Here is an 18148-nt window from a genome sequence, read left to right as displayed (position 1 = left end):
ATATGAAATCAATAAGGTAATAATGTTTATTAGAAAATGTCAATATAGTCAACAAATGCCAACATTCACAATATACATCTTTAATATATTCACCCACTAGTCAATATCTATTCACTTTGTGGTTTGTGATCGCGAAACAGGGGTCTATGTCCCAATAACATTTTCACAGATTGACAACACTTCTTTTTCCTATTAGCTTCATTGCCAAACTCATATTTTCACCTATGTGCTCAAAAAGCTGTTGGAGCCTATTGGTGATGCCAATAACTAGAGAAAGCAAATAAATGAAATTAAATAATGGAGTACTGTGGAGTAGTATGTGGAAATAAATTTCTATTCAAACTATAGGCTCATTGATATCTTTCAGGTTCATGTGTTTTAATGGCAGCAAAAGATTTCCATTAGGGAATAGATCCCTAAATGTTTCTAGTTACATGCAAAGTCAACCCATTGTCTGGCTTTCAATGAAAATTTATGAAGGATTACTATTGGTAGATTTTAGAACAGAATGGACATTCATTAGAAAAATACATAACCATTCACTGTCTGACTAGGTATGTATTCCATATACATAATGGCAGAACCCGGTTCCATACATTACATAGGCAGAGCTTTGATGGGTCTCGGGCTAGGAGAATAGAAATACCAGGTATGGCTAGGAAGCAAAGGCAGGTTCCTAAAGTCAGTCCTTTACAATTTGCTGTGTTCATAGCTGGATACTTAAAAAGCTGAGTGAATGGGCAGTGAGAGAAGCTTTCCTTCCCATCTGAGCCATGTTTCCAGAACAAGGAAATTGCCTTGAGTTAAAGAATGACCAGACATGTGTGCAAACATTCCTCAATGTCTACCTAACCTAACAGTAAACAGTTTAATTATGTTATTGCTAAAACTGACCAATCAGAAGGTGTGATCATCTTCCTAATAAAATAAAAAAAACTGACCAGAATTTTCATTTTGAGAACAGTGATCTATTTCCAGGTCCAAGTCCTTAATATCATAAAACTAGATGAAAACTTTTTCTCAAAAAACATCTGCTAGATGAAGCATAGGATGCCCTATACCTACAGATGCCTCCTGTTAGTAAGAAAAGAGAACCCTTATCTATGTACTGTACTTAGCATAGTCTAGATGTCAAAAACTTGCCATGCTTATAAAAAACAATCCAAACCTTTGGGTCTTATCACCCATGGTAAGAGCATGTCTTGTCCTTACACATGAAGCCCTAACCCCACAATGCCCTTGGCTCTTCAACAGCAATTTTACATTTTATAATGGTAGACAATAATGGAAGACACACAAGATGTTCTGAGATCTTACTAATTCATTCTGGTTTTGGTTCAGTTCTTTTATCTATTTATTTTCTCTCCTCCTGCTATGGATACTCTGACTGATATAGGCAGAAAGGAAAATGATATATTTTAGGGGACTCTAGGGTGTGAGGATGTTCTCTTTCCTTTCTCTCTTTCCTTAGTTATGTTATTTTTTCGTATCTATCATAGTCTCTTGTTATATTGAGGCATTATATATATATAAAAAATTATATAAAATACTAAAAACATAATATGTTTTATATGCCTAGTTGAATATTCTAATATAGAAATTTTAGCATCAATATGGGTAGACATATAACCTAGAGAAAATGTTACTTTTTCATGTACATGGTTGTAATATCTCTGGCACTAAGCGCTGTACTCTGTGATCTTCTTAAATTATTTACATGCTCTGATACATTTTTACTGTTTATAAGCTGTTGTTAACTTTGTCTCTTTAACTAGGTATACACGTTGATAATTGTTGTTCGAAAACGAACAACTAGTGTCAGATCAACAATTATTTACAAATATTTTGAACATATTTCAAATATAATCCACTAGTAATGTACACACACTAGATAGGATCGTTTGAAGGATGTAGGAACGTGACGTGTACTGGAGAAAGTGTACCGCAAAACAATCCACGATCATTAAACAACCATACACACAATAGATAGTGAACGATCGTCACCCAAACAAATCTACCAGGACAGTCGTTCATTTCCAGTGACATTCCTCGTTGGCCACCATTGTTGACCTGTCTTGTGAACTTTTTTTGTTAAAGACAATGGAACGATCATCGTTAATTGTTCGTTTCCAACGACAATTATTGCACATGTGTACGTAGCCTTTTTCCGGTTGTTTTTTTTTTTTTCTGTTAAATTACTTTCTTGAAAGAATAATCAACATTTACATAAAAAAACTATTTTGAGCAATTATTTACACAACGTAAAGATGCTCCTATACATTTACCTTGCATGCAAAAATAATACACCACTAATGCAACAGACACTCAAATCTTTTATCAAAGACTCCAAAAAGACTGCATGTACAAAAATGTATCAATGACAATAGAGTTTGACAAGAACGTGCATTTTGCCTCCTCCTGAGAATTAAATTTGCTTTCTAAATAGATTTTCCTTTAGTGTTCAGATGAAAGTCTTTTCTGGCCCTTTTTCTTTTTTTAAATCCATTCTTCTTTTTCACACATTCGGAAAACTGCTAATTGAGTTTGAAAATGTTTGTCAAGATGATATTTAATTTATCAAGGCCCTAGACGCATAAGAGAAACAGGACATTGTTAATTAGTATTCTACCTGGCACTGACAAAATCAATGAGAACTGAAGTAATTAGAAACACTTTTTTATTGCACTAGCAGTCAATTATAGTAATTGAGTTCAGAGGTTACTCGGTCTTTCAGTCGGGTCTGAAATAATACTGACCAGTTCAATGGAAATCTTAATTCAAATAAAAATATATAAGAGGAAAAGCTATGTATGATTGTTTGGTTGGGCACAACTCAAGTCATGACCCTAACGGTCCTCGGAGACTGGAACCCTGTGTCCCTTGTATACATGGCAGAATAGCGATATCTTTATTTATGGGCACCTCTTCTGTAGTGTTTTCTGGAGTGATTTTCTCTCACCTTTTCCCCTCAACTCTTTAAACCTTTTGTGAACCAAATTAAAATTTGTAAACTCAAGAAGATAAATGGCTTAGAGATTTTCTGTGTCCAGCTTTAGAGATTTCCATGTTCCAAAGAGCAGGAATGTAAAGAACTCACCCGATCACAAAGAGGCACAGGCAGCAAACTATTCAGTAGAATAAACCAAATGTTAATCCTCTATTATTATTCAATTGCTGTATTTGGCCCTTCAGGATAGATTTCCCCCACATCTGGCTCTGATGATGGGAATCAGAACAGGTACAGAACAGAAATCTCCTCTATGGGGACTCAGATAGGATTAAATCCCTTTGAGACTGCAATATGAAATGAACGGTCAAATTTAAACACCCCCCCATTGCCATAAGAATTGTAATTCAATTTGGTGTAATGAATTCTCCGACTTGCTGTCAAATAGAAAAAGCAACCCTGATAAATGTGGTCTGGGTGCCTGAAAAATGAGTCATGAAAGGGTTATTATTATTATATATTATTATAATATGATCATTCAACTTATCTGACCCCAATGACCGCACAATTCTAGCCAAAGCCAAACTGGCCACAGTCTGACTTTAGGATATTTATATTCTCCAAAAACATGTGTCTATAAAAAGGTGGCTAACTACAGACCAGGAACCCTGGTGGGTTTCAAGGATTTTTTTTACACCTCATTATATTGCATTTCATTGAATTGAAGTAAACTAAAGGGGAGATAATCTCAGACTGAATAGACAACATTTAATATTATATTTTAAGACTACACATGTATTATTGGCTGCCCTCCCTCTGACTTATTATCATAGAGTACATGTACTGTGAATAGTGCAGAGTCCCTTAGCAAACAGTAGGATGTCAGTCCAGCGACTGACAGGTAAAATACGCCAATTTATACAATCTAAAAATACGTACTACTGAATAACACACATATGAAAGTTGAAAAGGACAAAGGTTAGGAACTGCAAAATAGACACTGAACAAGGTTGACAGGTGGTACTAGCGAAACGAGAGGGAGAGAATAAAAGAGAAAGAATAAAACAAGGACGGAGAGGTACAGTTAAAAAAAAGTGATATATATATATATATATTGTACATAAACACATAGCCAAAGAGACAGAAAACAGATAGAAGGCTAGCCTGGTAAAAAGGAAGAGAGAGAGGAAGATAGAAAGAGAGAGAAAGAAAGAAAGAAAAGTGAAGAGAAGAGAAGAGAAAGAAAGAAAGAAAGAAAGAAAGAAAGAAAGAAAAGATAGAGAGAGAGAGAGAGAGAGAGAGAGAGAGAGAGAGATAGCAAACAGTAGGATGTCAGTCCAGCGACTGACAGGTAAAATACGCCAATTTATACAATCTAAAAATACGTACTACTGAATAACACACATATGATAGTTGAAAAGGACAAAGGTTAGGAACTGCAAAATAGACACTGAACAAGGTTGACAGGTGGTACCAGCCAAACGAGACGGAGAGAATGAAAGAGAAAGAATAAGTGATATATATATATATATATATATATATATATACACTGTACATACACACATAGCCAAAGAGACAGAAAACAGATAGAAGGCTAGCCTGGTAAAAAAGAAGAGAGAGAGGAAAGAGAGAGAAAATGAAGAACTTATTCTAACCTGGTAAGAGAAATAGAAGAGAGACAAGAAAGAGAGAAAGATTGAAAAATGGATATGAAATATAAGAATATAGTGTTAGTCTGTAATAGAAAGAAAGAAAGAAAGAAAGAAAGAAAGAAAGAAAGAAAGAAAGAAAGAAAGAAAGAAAGAGAGAATGTATTATTACACTACTGGGTGGCACACCAGAGAGGAAGTAGGATACAGAAGAAAGATGCTAAATGAATATGTAGTAAGAGTAGCTCATACAATCACGGCAGCACAATGTCCATTGTATGTGCAGTGCCCCTGACATTGTAAGGGCATATTTAATGCAGTGATAAGTGAATTATTGTTCAGCTGTAAATAGGACAAACCTTGGCAGTATTTGTATTATGAGTGTTAGTATTCTATAATAGATCTCCTTCTGCATTATGTGGAGGAATCTTGAATGTGCCCTGATTTTTCTATCTCGCTTGTCTTGTCATTCTAATCCTTGCTTTATCCCCCACTTTCTATGTATTTCCTCCTTTATGTCTCTGCTTCTTTCCTCTATCTCCTCTCTCTCTATCTCAGACCCCCTCTTTCTTGTTTTCTCTGTTTTCCATGCCACTACTATCGCCTAATGCATTTCACTATGAAACGGCATCTTCCCGGCACCTTGTATGCTGTGTCTGCCACAATCCTGGACAAACAACTCACTTGTCCAAAATCTGGCCATATGTTTTCATAGGACCTTCAAAACCCTTAATGACTCTGACTCCAAATCACTAAGTCTCACATAAAATCACTTGTAGTTGACATGTTTGTTGCTTGGTAATATTATTTTTAGAAAAGGCATATGTTGGTCTCAGTGAAAAAGCCAGAGTGCCCCCTAATGGAAAAAAATGTCTATTCTTCTTTTCCAGGGCAGCAGAATACTACATATCTCATTCTGTAAAAGATGTCGCCTACCCTTACATTTAATATAACATTTTATAACATTTTTAGAAACACGCTGCAAGAGATTTATTCCTTTATACATTTATTTGTATATATTGCCTACAATATGGTATAAGCAGCATAGGATTGATGAAATGTAGAAGAGCAAGGTAGGGTATACTATTACAAATTGGAAAGCATTTCCAATATCCACACTATCCTATATTTCTGGTAGCAAAACCACAGCATTGTGTTAAAGAATCCCTGACCATAGTACAAAATAAATTGAATGTCGCCCAGTAAACCAAGACATCTAATAGTTATTACCTTTGCAGTGGGGAGAGGGGCAAATAAGAAGGCAAAATGGACAGAGGCTGTCAGGCTTGTGGAGACAGAGGCACTGGGGGGCGCTACGGCTTGCACAGAAATGTCGTGAGCCCTGGGAAGGGCCAAGGCACAAAGTCTAAGCAGTAACCAGGTCTTCTCCAGAGCCTCTAGTGGTGAGGATGTTGTGCTACTGGTTACCGCCAGGTTGCGGTCCTTGGGCACACCAGGGTATGCAAAACATGGTACCAAATCACTAGGCAGAAGAATTGTCAAGAAAGGCCTGGGTCGAGGCAGGCAGCAAGCTAGAGAGGTCAGGTCACAAGCCAGGGGTCAAATACCTAGGATCCAGGAAATAGACACCAGTGACACAGGGGCCACCCCAGACACAGGAAACACCTGAAATACTGGAGGCAACAAGAAGCACAGGTGACACAGGGATAACTGCAGAGGGCAAAGAAACACTGGAACAGCACAAGGTCATTGGCTGGGAAACAACAGACTGGACAACAAGGGGTTAACACAGGAGCTGGACGGGAAGCACTGAATTAGCCAACAGGTAAGAAGGAATGCTCAGCTGGAACTAAGGGGCTTGGCACTAGTGGAGACACGTTGCACAAATGCTGAGTGCTGTGTCTGTGCCAGCTAAATTGCCAAGGATGAATAAGAGACTTTTTCCTGATTGGCCGGCGGGATGGGCAAAACTGATAGATTTTGGAATTGCAGGCACGCCCAGGGTCAGAATTGTCCGCATGTGCAGGAGAAAGACGCCAGCACTTTAGAGAGGAAGAGTTGACAGTGTGACAGAGGCATTTAGTTCCAAAAGTCAAATTTTTTTCAAATGTTTGACAGTTGGAGTTTAAGGAACATTAATTAAAGTAAACCTGTGCTAAGAAATGCAATGGGCTCCTGGTAAAGCAGGTTCAGGCGTGCGAGGGAAACAAGTGATCTGGCGATGGTCCTGGAGGCTAGAACCTTGGCAGCCACTTGGCTTCTCACAATCCAGTTCTGGTTTTTAAGAACCTGTGTACGCAGATATGACAGCAGGTGACAGTGAGCGGAACTGAACCACCTAATGCCACCCATTTATTCTCTATTGGGCTGCCAAGTGAGTAAAAGCCATATGGAGCATCTTCCCCAAGGAATTTCCCAGGGGATTTTATTACTAAATCAATAATCAGCAATAATGATGTAGCAAGAAAAGTCTAAAGCTGCGTACACACCTGCAATTTTTCTTGTTGGAAAGGATCTTTCACGATCCTTTCCAACGAGAAAAGACTGCACGATGCATGAACGATGCTGTACATACAGCACCGTTCATGCTCTATGGAGAGGGGAGGGGGAGAGCGACGGAGCGGCACCCTGCTGCGCGCTCTCCCCTTCCCTTTCATTACGATCGGTCGTCGTCCATCGTCCATGGATCCGCCAGGACGGTCGTCGGACGATGGACGACGACCGACTGTACACATGGCAGATTTTCGCCCGATAATTGGCCGATACCGATTATCGGGCGAGAAAAATTTGCCGTGTGTACGCAGCTTAAGAGAAGTCAGAACATATGATCTGTTAAGGATTGACATGACTTTAGACCTTTTAACAGAAATAATCAGCAATGATGGCCTTCATATTCTCTCACCAAGGGGGAGAATAGGGGCAAACAGGCTGTGTGCCAGAAAAATGTCATGATTTGTATGCAAATAGTGCCAGCTGTCATTTTGCACCATTTATATAAGTGCGATCAGCTATAAAGGACAAAACTTTTTAGCCTAATCACTACATTTATGGATAATTTTGCAATCACATGTCCCATTTATGAAGTAGTGATCAGTCTGATCCCCACTTTATTACCAGATAGCGTTTGTAACAAAAGGCCAGAGGCTACAGTGGGTATTTTTTGCAACTTTAGAATAGAAAATAGAAACTCCATACAAATGAATCAAACCTTTGATTTCCTCATCGAAGGTATTACAGTATCTCTATTGTCTACCTTCTATGGAGACCTAAGGTGACACAAGGATCTTCCTGAGAATGCCTGGGGTTCTGTTTGCAATGAGCAATGTGTGTCTCTAATGTTATTAATACTTCAGCTCTGCAAGGTACTATTATTTTTTTTATTTTTTGTAATTAACTTAAGAAATGTGGCTATTAATGCTAGCTATGGTAATGCTATGCTATTAGTGCAGGGGATAAACCTGTTCCAACTGTCCCTATAGGTTTTCTTTAAAGATAAACTCCTGACACCTTAATTTTAATATCTATAGACATGATATTAGCTCCTTACCTCTGTACCATAAGAAGTGTTTTGTTTCTTCAATTAGCAAAATGTGTACTTCTTGTGACAGTGATATAACTAACACAGTCACCAGCACCGCTGTATTTCCTCCTCTCTACCTATTCACAAAACCCAGCAATGATAATGGAGCCATGCATGCAACAGTATGGCTGCAGCATCATCACATGCGGAAAACAGGCAAAGGTGCACAGGGGTGCAGACACAATCCCAGCACTTGTGACAACCAAAGCTGCAACACTCATGTCAATGGAGAGCAGAAGTATGGTTTCCACTGTATAATAAGTTGACATTAATTGACACATTTCTTCAAAATTAATAATAAGAAAAAACAGTAACTTGCAAAGCTGAAGTATTAATAAAATTAAATACACAAATTGCTCATTGCACATAGAACCCCAAGCAACCTCTGAAAGAACCTTAGGACTCAGTGGAACCTTGTTAATATTATTATTATTAATAAACAGGGTTTATATAGTGCCAACATATAACGCAGCGCTGTACATTAAATAGGGGTTGCAAATGACAGACTAATACAGACAGTGACACAAGAGGAGAGGACACTGCCCCAAAGAGCTTACAATCAACCCTGGCTAAGAAACTGTACGTACAGCCGAAGAAAGGGACATTGCATTTTTTTGCCTGCACAAAAAGGGATTCACTCACATTCAGCCTTGTATAAATATTTTTAATATTTTTATATTTGGGAATAAAACAGCAAAACACTGAGTATAAAACTGCTTAATATTTTTTTATTTTTTAATTTTAAATATTCACATTTTTTAAAATTACTAATCTAGTATAATTTGCATTAAAACACATCTACGACCCTCATACAAACTGATTGTTTTTAATGAAATCCAACCAAATAGATGCCAGAATTTCTGTGCACAACCTATTATTTATTATATTGTCCAGTCTGCCCTCTGCTGGTCACATTTCATATTGCAGTTGTACTTGAAAATACAGTTTTAGAATGAACCTGTCACTAAGTAATTGGAAGATTCTCCTAAGACTAATTAGTAAATGACTTAGGTAAAGGTTGCACATGACATATACAATGCTTTTAACCTGTCTATAGCACAGGTAAACAGCAGGTGCTTTTTACTTATCACAAAGAAAACTGACATTTACAATTGTTGGGAATGAATGTGCCATCTCGGAGTTGGCACCCACGCTATGACATCTGTAGGACAAGGTGACCTGAGAAAGCTGCCAGCTCAAACCATTTTAGAAGGGTATTCAATCTTCTGATGACTTAAATGTATTGGCTTGTACAAGGTTTCTTGCAGCTTGTGCTAAACACATTGCTTTTCCTTCTAGCTTCCGTCTGTGCTTTTTTTGGCCAAGTATTTACAATGTGAAAGCTGCTCTCTGGATATAATAAATACTGTGCAGAGAATGCAGAAGAGCTGATTTGTATCCGGTGTCAACATTAATCAAAACACACTTAGTAAGGTAAAAAGCACAAAAACAAGTTGGGAAAAATAAAATAAAATTTATATTTTTAAATGGGAACCAACAAAAGAAGAACATGTTGAATGGTATTTTTTTATTAGGGTCTAGGGGTCCTATATAGTGCCCATCCTAAACACCAATCAGGGTCAGAAAGTAACTTTATATACTAATAATACATATGTACTACAGTATATAATACTATATGTACATACATATGTATATACATATGTACATACATATGTACTACAGTATATAATACTATAATATTCTATACTGCCATTCTATCAAATATTCATAGCAGGTTTTCCTAACTGGAAGGTTAATTGAATTCTTAGTTAGCCACTCACCTGGATGATTGGAGTTAGAGGTACGACTCTAAGTACGTTAGATTGCGCTGAAAGTTAGGCGCTAGGCAGAGGGGTTACAGTGAGGTACCAGGTAGTAATGGGTTAAAGTTAGGCACCAGGCTTAGTTAAGGTTAGGCACTAAAGTGAAGGGGGGGTAGCTTAAGCACCAAGCAAGGAGGGGTTAAGGTTAGTCAGCGGCCACTGATTGTAGGACGTTTTGACAGGGTAGGAATATGTGGGTTTGGCTTGTTACCACATCCGTGTCATTTTTTTGGCCAGCGAAGCCACTCATCATAGTTATATGTTATTATTCAAGCTAAGGCATAGCGGCAGACACTTAGGAAGCAGGGTCTATATGTGAATAGCAGAGTGCCCATGGATTCAGAGCACCCTGGTCCTAGCTTGGTGCTGCCTACATAGATAATGTATTTATTTACCCATTCGGGAACATTTAGATTGGTCCAGTTGGATTACCAAAGTTAATATTGATCCCTGTCATCATTTTGACTGTTGACATATTCTTCATAGATTTCATACGGTATAAAGGTGTCTCCATGGCCAGGCCATTGTATAGGGGGCACCGACACGTGCAGAGTATAGAAGCCCAGAGGTCTTATTGTTTATTGAATTAGGCAATAGATATTTGGTGGTTGCAATGCAAAACAGCACCAAATTTCACTTTTCATTGTTCCAATTTTATTTATTTAATTGTTTCCAATTTATTTATTTCATTGTTTCCAATTTAAACGAAACATATCCTAGCCAACATAATAATGAATTCTGGTCTGAAAGTCTGAAGTTAGCTTTGTTTCTCAGGTATTAGGAAGAATGGTTGTAAAAGGGAGGAAAAACTAACCGGTCAGCTGTGATAGACTTGGTTTGGTGCCATTGGTTGGTGGTTGGATTATGTCATTAGGGCTCGTTCAGACTGATTTAGTAGAGTCTCACTAATGGTTTCTGTACAGTTGATGCTGCTTTATAGCTAATGTATGCAAATTGGTGATTGTCAAATGACCGGGCTAATGTCTAAACTAGTGGTCGCCAACCTTTTCCGACCTACGGACCACTAAGTGCACAAACTCCGGACGGTGCATGTGCGGGAAGCCGTTTGTCGCTCAAGGGGAAAGAAATTTCCACCAGTGATGTCATGATGCCAAAACTCGCCCACTCCCCCATCCCAGGTCTTAGCCTGTGATGGGAGAGTGGGTGGGTTGTGTCCGGAGCCCACCGCCCTGGGATGCGATCCATACAGGAGACATGATCCATACAGGGCCGGTGTTCCCCCCCAGGAAGATCATTCTCCTGACCCCGCAGGGGGCGCACAGGCCAGGGTAGCGGACCACTGGTTGGCGACAACTGGTCTAAACCAACCCATAGAACAAAGGAGTTTCACAAAATTCCACACATCCAATCCTGTTCTTGGACAATCAACATCTGCCATGTCCAATTCCATAATGATAAAGCATGTTTTCCATCATGCCTTAATATATTTATTTCTTTTTTTTTAATTCTTGTAAATGTTTTCCTATGACCAGCCTGTAGTCATTTGACCCATCGATGATGCCGCTCCTCTTCTGCTGCCTCTCTTTGTAGTTCCCTTCATTGGCTTCCATTTCACCTTAGAATCAAATTCAAGCTCCTGTGCTTTACTTTTAAATCCCTCCACAGTTCTTGTCCCACTTACCTTTCTGACTTGATGGCCTAGCCTAGCGTCTCTCTCTCCTCCTTCAATGACCTAATAATGACTTCCTCACTCATAACCTCATCACACGCACAGCTCCAAGACTTTTCTAGAGCTGCCCCAACTCTCTGAAATGCTCTTCCTAGTCCTATTCGACTTGCTCCCTCTCATTTAAAAGAACACTCAAAACCCATTTTTTTCAAACTCACCTACCCATCTTCTTCTGCCTTCTAAAACCCTTACTACTTCCCCCCATTCCATATCTCCCCTCCCATTGTATGATACTACCCCCACCTCCTAGATTGTAAGCTCTTCGGGGCAGGGTCCTCTCATCCTCCTGTGTCACTGTCTGTATCTCTCTATCATTTGCTACCCCTATTTAATGTACAGCGCTGTGTAATTTGTTGGCTCTATATAAATCCTGTTTATTAATAATAATGATAATATTATTATTAAAAATCCTGAACATATCTGAAGAGTAAGAACTAAGGTCTGCTAGGTTCTGTGAACGAGTGGATGCTGGAAATTGTTTAACAAATTTTATCTAGGGTCTGCATATAGTTTTAGTGTTGTCTGTCTGTAGAAGGAAGTTTTATCACTGTCAGAATTCCCAGGTGACTGATCCATATGGCTATAGATGCTGGGATATGTTTCTTTATATTCAGCATTACTGAACAATTTAACGGGGACCAACTACTACTAACTACAGCACAAATACGAACCTTCATAGACAAAAATGTGAGCATTTCCTAATGGGCAGACTGAAAAGGTAAAGAGCCTTAGAATATGTAATGTGAATACATTCTACAAACAGATAATACTCTGCTTCCATTATAATAATGAATTTGCCAATTAAAGCAAAGACAGAAAATACTTAGTAAAGTGCAGTAACATATAGAAACCAGACACAATCTTCCACTGTTTTCATCTGATTGGTTGCCATAGGTTATTGCACTTCTCACCGCCTAATTGCTCTTGACACCGTCACAATAAATGAGCTCCATAGAATCTAATATACTTCTCTGACAATGTCAAGCCAAACCACAAAACAGCTTACAGCCTCTCCTACAGTATGTCCTAATTAGTGAGGAGAGTGAAAAGAAATACATGTTATTTTAAAACAAGGTGACTCTTCAGTAAAATGTCTGGAGACCTCAGGTAAGCCATGATTAGCATCCTAATTACCTGTCTTGTCACCGCTTCTCCGGGGGGCAAAATTATTTTCCCTAAGGCATTTTTTTGCAGCTTCTACTTAACAAAAGAAGACCTGTCTTCTAGTGGCCCTGCACGACTCGGCGCCTAAGGAAAATCTGTGCAAGAAAGTGCTGAATATATCCTTTTCTACATCGAGTAAGATATAATACAGAAATACCTGAGTCCATAGTCAACGGAGTCAGGGAGAAGTCTTATTATTGCCTTTAATGCTTCTTATTGCTTTTGATTTTATTGTTTGACTGATTTAAGAGAGAACTGGCAGATACGTCACCTCTTGTCTATAACTACCCCTAAGATTTCTAACAATACCATTTGCAAGATTTCTAAATATATTTATATGGAGCCAACATATTACGCAGCGCTGTACATTAAATAAGGGTTGCAAAAGACAGACTGATACAGTGACACTCTGAGAGAGCTTACAATCTAGGAGGTGGGGGAAGTCTCACACAATAGGAGGATATGGAATGGTGGGACATAGTGAGGATTTTAAGAGACAGAAGAAGAAAGGTAGGCAAGTTTTAAAAGATGGGTTTTGGGTGCTCTTTCAAATTAGCGTAAAGTAGGAGCAAGCCGAATAGGACGAGGAAGACCATTCCAGAGAGTCGGGACAGTGCTAGGAAAGTCTGTGAGCCGTGTGTGTGATGAGGTTATGAGTGAGGAAGTCATTATTAGCTCATTGGAGGAGCGGAGAGAGCGGCTGGGGGAGTATTTTTCTATAAGGTCAGAAATGTAAGTGGGACAAGAACTGTGGAGGGATTTGAAGGCAAAGCGCAGGAGCATGAATTTGATTCTTAGGTGAATGGAAGCCAATGAAGAGAACTGCAAAGAGATTCAGCAGAAGAGAAGCGGAGGGAAGGATGGATGAGTCTGGCTGCAGCATTCATGATAGATTGTAGAGGAGAGAGTTGGGTTAGTGGAATACCAGAGAGGAGGATGTTACAGTAGTCCAGACGAGAGATAAGAGCGTGTACAAGGAGTTTGGTGGTCTTTGGGGTCAGGTAGGTGCGGATTTAGAGATGTTGTGTAGGTGAAAGTGACAGGACCTGGAAATGTTCTGAATTTGGGGGATAAATGAGAGGGCAGAATCAAAGGTGACCCAGGACATTGTGCCTGAAGAAGCAATATACCTGGGAAACTCATTGGAAAAAAACATTATAGAAATATTATAAGGAAGAACATGTCTGCCAAGATATATGCGCTATATAGATTCTAATTACATTGTGATCAAGGGGAATTTTTAAATTGTTAAGTTTCTTATGTTATGAAAATGAGGTAAATGTATTCTGTAATCTGGCAGGGGAGAACTTATGCAGAGCAGAAAACACTGTTTGGGATTGTAGTGTAACAGATGAACGGTGTCATCAATCAAGGTTTGAGTTTCTGGCAGATCTAAGTATTTCATATGGGTAATGTCCATGTACTGAACAACACTGTCCATGCTGGGTAGAACAAGGTCCTGAACCACATAAATGCTAAATCCATTTCCAGTACCAAAGTATATAAGAAACATACAATACTGTAAACATTCCTATGCAGAAGAAGGTGTAACAAATGACTATATATATTTATTTCAAGATAATGTGACTGCACTTACTTTTAAGGTCAAGGTTTCTTGCTCCGGCTGTGCTCTGTGTAGTGATTTTTGTGTCAATTTTTACAGTATGGAGGTTGCTGGTGTCTCGAGATATCATTACATTGTGCCATTGATGGTCATTTAGTGGTTTGTTAGAACTCCCTTTAATAAGATTTGCACCATTGCCTAAGTCAAAAACATAATGTAGATACCTAGAAAAGACAAGAAGAGTCTTTGTTTATACCATAGATGCAGTTTCCATATTACTTTCTATGCAAGCAGTGTAACAGACTGACCTTTTGAGAATTCATGCTTAATTTAACACAAGAAAACAGACTGATGTGGAAATGGGTAAAGCAGCAACAAATTTATCCAGAAATATTCAATAAAGCAATGCAGAGGGCAATGATGATGTGTAAGGTGCAGTTATTCATAGAAAATAATTAAACTTCAGATGAGATCTGATTGTTGATGCAACCATATCCTGCTCTTATAAATAAGCTCACATTAGATCATTACATCATGTCATTGCAGCAAGAAAACAATTCTGCATTCTGCTGCACATGAAATCTTTTGGAGCAGAAGAAAAATAATAGTACACTGAGGACATCTGGTGGTGAAATAAGGGAAAAACACAAGGCAACTTTAAAGCGCTCAGAGATAGCATATGTGGACCAAAGTAGAGGAATTTACCCCTTTTGTATTACCCTTCTAAAAATCAATAAAAAAACTTGAGCTATCATATTTTAAAAAAAAAGTAACTGGAAGAAGAAGGATTGTATTGTGCTGTCTGTATGGGGTTAATACCTGCTATGACACAGTTAGCAATATATTTTTTTTTTTAATTCTACACTGCCTGTTATAATTTTCTGCATTTTACCAGGTTGAGAAACTATTCTACTAATAGGGTGTCTACAACAATTAGCTTTTTAAATATATGGTTTAATACCACTATCCCAAGGAAAAAATAACGGTTTCTGCAAGTTGTAAATTTGGTAATGGGTGTTAGTCATCAGTTTAGCTGTTGCTTTTTTAAAGTCCATTTAAAATTTACATTAATTACATACAATGTATGGATTGTAATATGTTCAAGAAAAAATGTTTGGAAACCAACTGATTAGTAGTAGTAATGGGTGAACTCGCCCCAAGTGCAGATTATAGGCTGGGTGACCAAACCCTTTGCTGTGAGGCTTTTAAGGTGAATCTTGGAATGGGTTCTGATAGGAGACAATTACAAACGGAAATGGTTTTAAGCATCACAATTGGCTGGAGGTTGTCGGGGGCACCGATAACAGCCACCAGCCAATGATATTTTGGCCAACTGTATATTTAGTAACTGGCCAGGGGCCAGGTTAATAATTTATATAGCAGCCAATGTTATTACTGGATAGAAACGGGCTGGGCAAAACCTTTCACATTATTCCTAGCAGGGACTATAAACTAAACCAGCCTACTATTAAAGTGCTGTAAAAGTTAAAATTGTATAACATCATTCTAACGTTTGTGGTTCCATCAACACACCAGTCAGCAGCATAGCCACAGATCTAGGAACCCTGTAAATTTGGAAAGCTCCTCCTTTTGTTTATCTTTTGATGCCCTACAGAAGGCCACCATTAGATCATTTAGCAAGATTCCCCAAATATATGTTCATATATGTCCATCAAGGTAGATATGTCATTATGTTTGACTAGTCCTAATGAGCCAGAAAGTGATTTATGTACCAACAACTATGCAAACCTGAAACAACCAAGGCCATGATGTAGCTCTCTGTACGTACCCTTTAACCAATTCAACAACAATAAAGTCATTCCCATCACCACTGTTATAAAGAATGAGGCCATCTGGAGATGTGGTCTTGAACTGAAAGAAGAGGTGCATAGAGGTATAAGCCTGCAGAGTGGCCAAGGCAACATAACTGGCTTTTGTCTTAAATGTGACTGGGTCAGCGATGATGTTTCTGAACCCGAAGCGAGCATTCAGTTCACAATAATCAATATCTCCATTCTTGCAGAGGTCAATGTATGGCATGCTATTGAAGGTTAGGCTCTGTAGATGGCCAATGAAATTGGAAGGGACAGCGGTTAGGTAACGACGTTCGGTTATGATTCCAGTTTCGATGTTGTGGAATTCCAGTCTTGTGTGGTCACCAGCCATTTGACCTGGGAATACAAGAAGTAATAATAGTAAAAATTATTTTCCAAAGAATATTTTCATATTTCTTTTATCTGTCTGATCACAAAATTGTCTGGATTTTGTTTTTGATAATGTAATTGTGATGGCCTAAGATGTACCTATCTGGCAATGCATTAGAAAAGAAGGCACCTTGAGCTTTAGGCCCTGTTTCTGTTGTGCACTGCGCCCACCATTGACATTCAGTTATCCATTCCCTCCTCTGAAACCAGAATTGTCTGGCCAATGTGTATTACCCTGGACCTGGACTCCACGAGAACACAGAACTAATTTATAAGCTAACCCATATGGACACACTACAAGGTTCCAGAATTGTTACTTTAATTGCTTTTTGTCAATCTTTTTTTTACAATAACAAATTCATAGACAGAAAATGTGGTCTTGTATAATTACAGAATTATTTCCATAAAAATATACAATTAAATGATAGCATAGATTGACACAATTGGATAGATTGGAATTTCTGTTAAAAAGGAATATCGAAATTTCAGTGGAAATCATAATAAGCCGTACATGAGACCTCTGTATACCAACAACATAGCAGTATCTCCCTTGCACACTTCTGACCCTGCTATGTTGATTGCTTGAGAATTGAAGCACATACCACTTCCAAATAAAGTATATTTTGGAATGTAACATGAAGCTGTAATATCAGATTTAACCAAGGGTTATGGGAAAACTAATATTTGGACCTTCACTTCTTAGACTTGGGGAAACCACAAAGCAAAGCAAAGATGAGTGAATGACAAATGCAACATTAGATTTTCACTAACATTAACAGTAACATTTGCTAAGTGTGCCCTATTGTTTCAGGCTAAATACATTTAACTACAATGAATTCAGTTACTAAAAGGAAATCAGCTGTGCATAGCAGTTCTAGTTTTATTTGGTTTTCCGTTATTCTGTACTTTTCTTTTTGTCTTGTCTATGGAGGGGGAGAGTTTGAACATCTCCTGATCAAAACAGTCAAACAGGAATTAGGTTCACAGTAAATGAACAAAGATCCTCATTGGTTGTTTTCTTTTCTCAGTGGGTTCCAAAAGTAAATAAAAACTAAAATATCTAAGGAAAATGCATGCACCAATTATAATTTATAAAAACTCAATGGTATAGGTAAAACCATAGTAATTAAGCCATATATTTTAAAATAAATGAAAGAACAATTTTCTAGAGTAAGACAAGTTCCCAAATCTATGTAATAGTTTATAATATAGTTCTGGAGATTTTTCTAATTACTGCTATGCCAAGCCGCTGGTGGTACTGTCGTGGAGCACACCGTGGCTCACGTTTCTTGAGAAACATCTCAAATGTCTCACTACCAATCCATTGTGACTGATAATGAAAGCTCTATAATCTCACCAAGAGGTATGGTGGAGCAGAGGGGCATTTATGAAATCCACCAACCAGGACAGAAGTAGAAAAAGAAAAAGAGAGAGAGTTGTGGCCTGGCTGTTGTGGTTGTTGAGAGGTTACAAACTTCTAAGCCCAATCATAGTCATTTATACCAACGGCATCAGGATATATAGCATCAGTTACCTGTGCAAAAAAAGCAATTTCTGAACTATGGA

General features: G+C 38.3%; 1 protein-coding gene across 22 annotated transcripts in view; it reads right to left on the bottom strand.

Moving 5' to 3' along the window:
- The window catches only part of NRXN1 (neurexin 1), an 892798-nt gene that overhangs the window by 419272 nt on the left and 455378 nt on the right, over positions 1-18148 (bottom strand). For all 22 annotated transcript variants that reach the window (XM_072409697.1, XM_072409698.1, XM_072409708.1 and 19 more), the window contains 2 exons: positions 16168-16549; positions 14412-14602 (listed from right to left, as the gene is read on the bottom strand). In XM_072409697.1, coding sequence (XP_072265798.1) covers positions 14412-14602; positions 16168-16549 — 573 coding nt within the window. The remainder of the gene's footprint in view (positions 1-14411; positions 14603-16167; positions 16550-18148) is intronic.

This window comes from Pyxicephalus adspersus, chromosome 4 (genome assembly GCF_032062135.1).
Source record: "Pyxicephalus adspersus chromosome 4, UCB_Pads_2.0, whole genome shotgun sequence".
Classification (NCBI taxonomy): Eukaryota; Metazoa; Chordata; class Amphibia; order Anura; family Pyxicephalidae; genus Pyxicephalus; species Pyxicephalus adspersus.
This window is presented reverse-complemented; position numbering and strand designations above follow the sequence as displayed.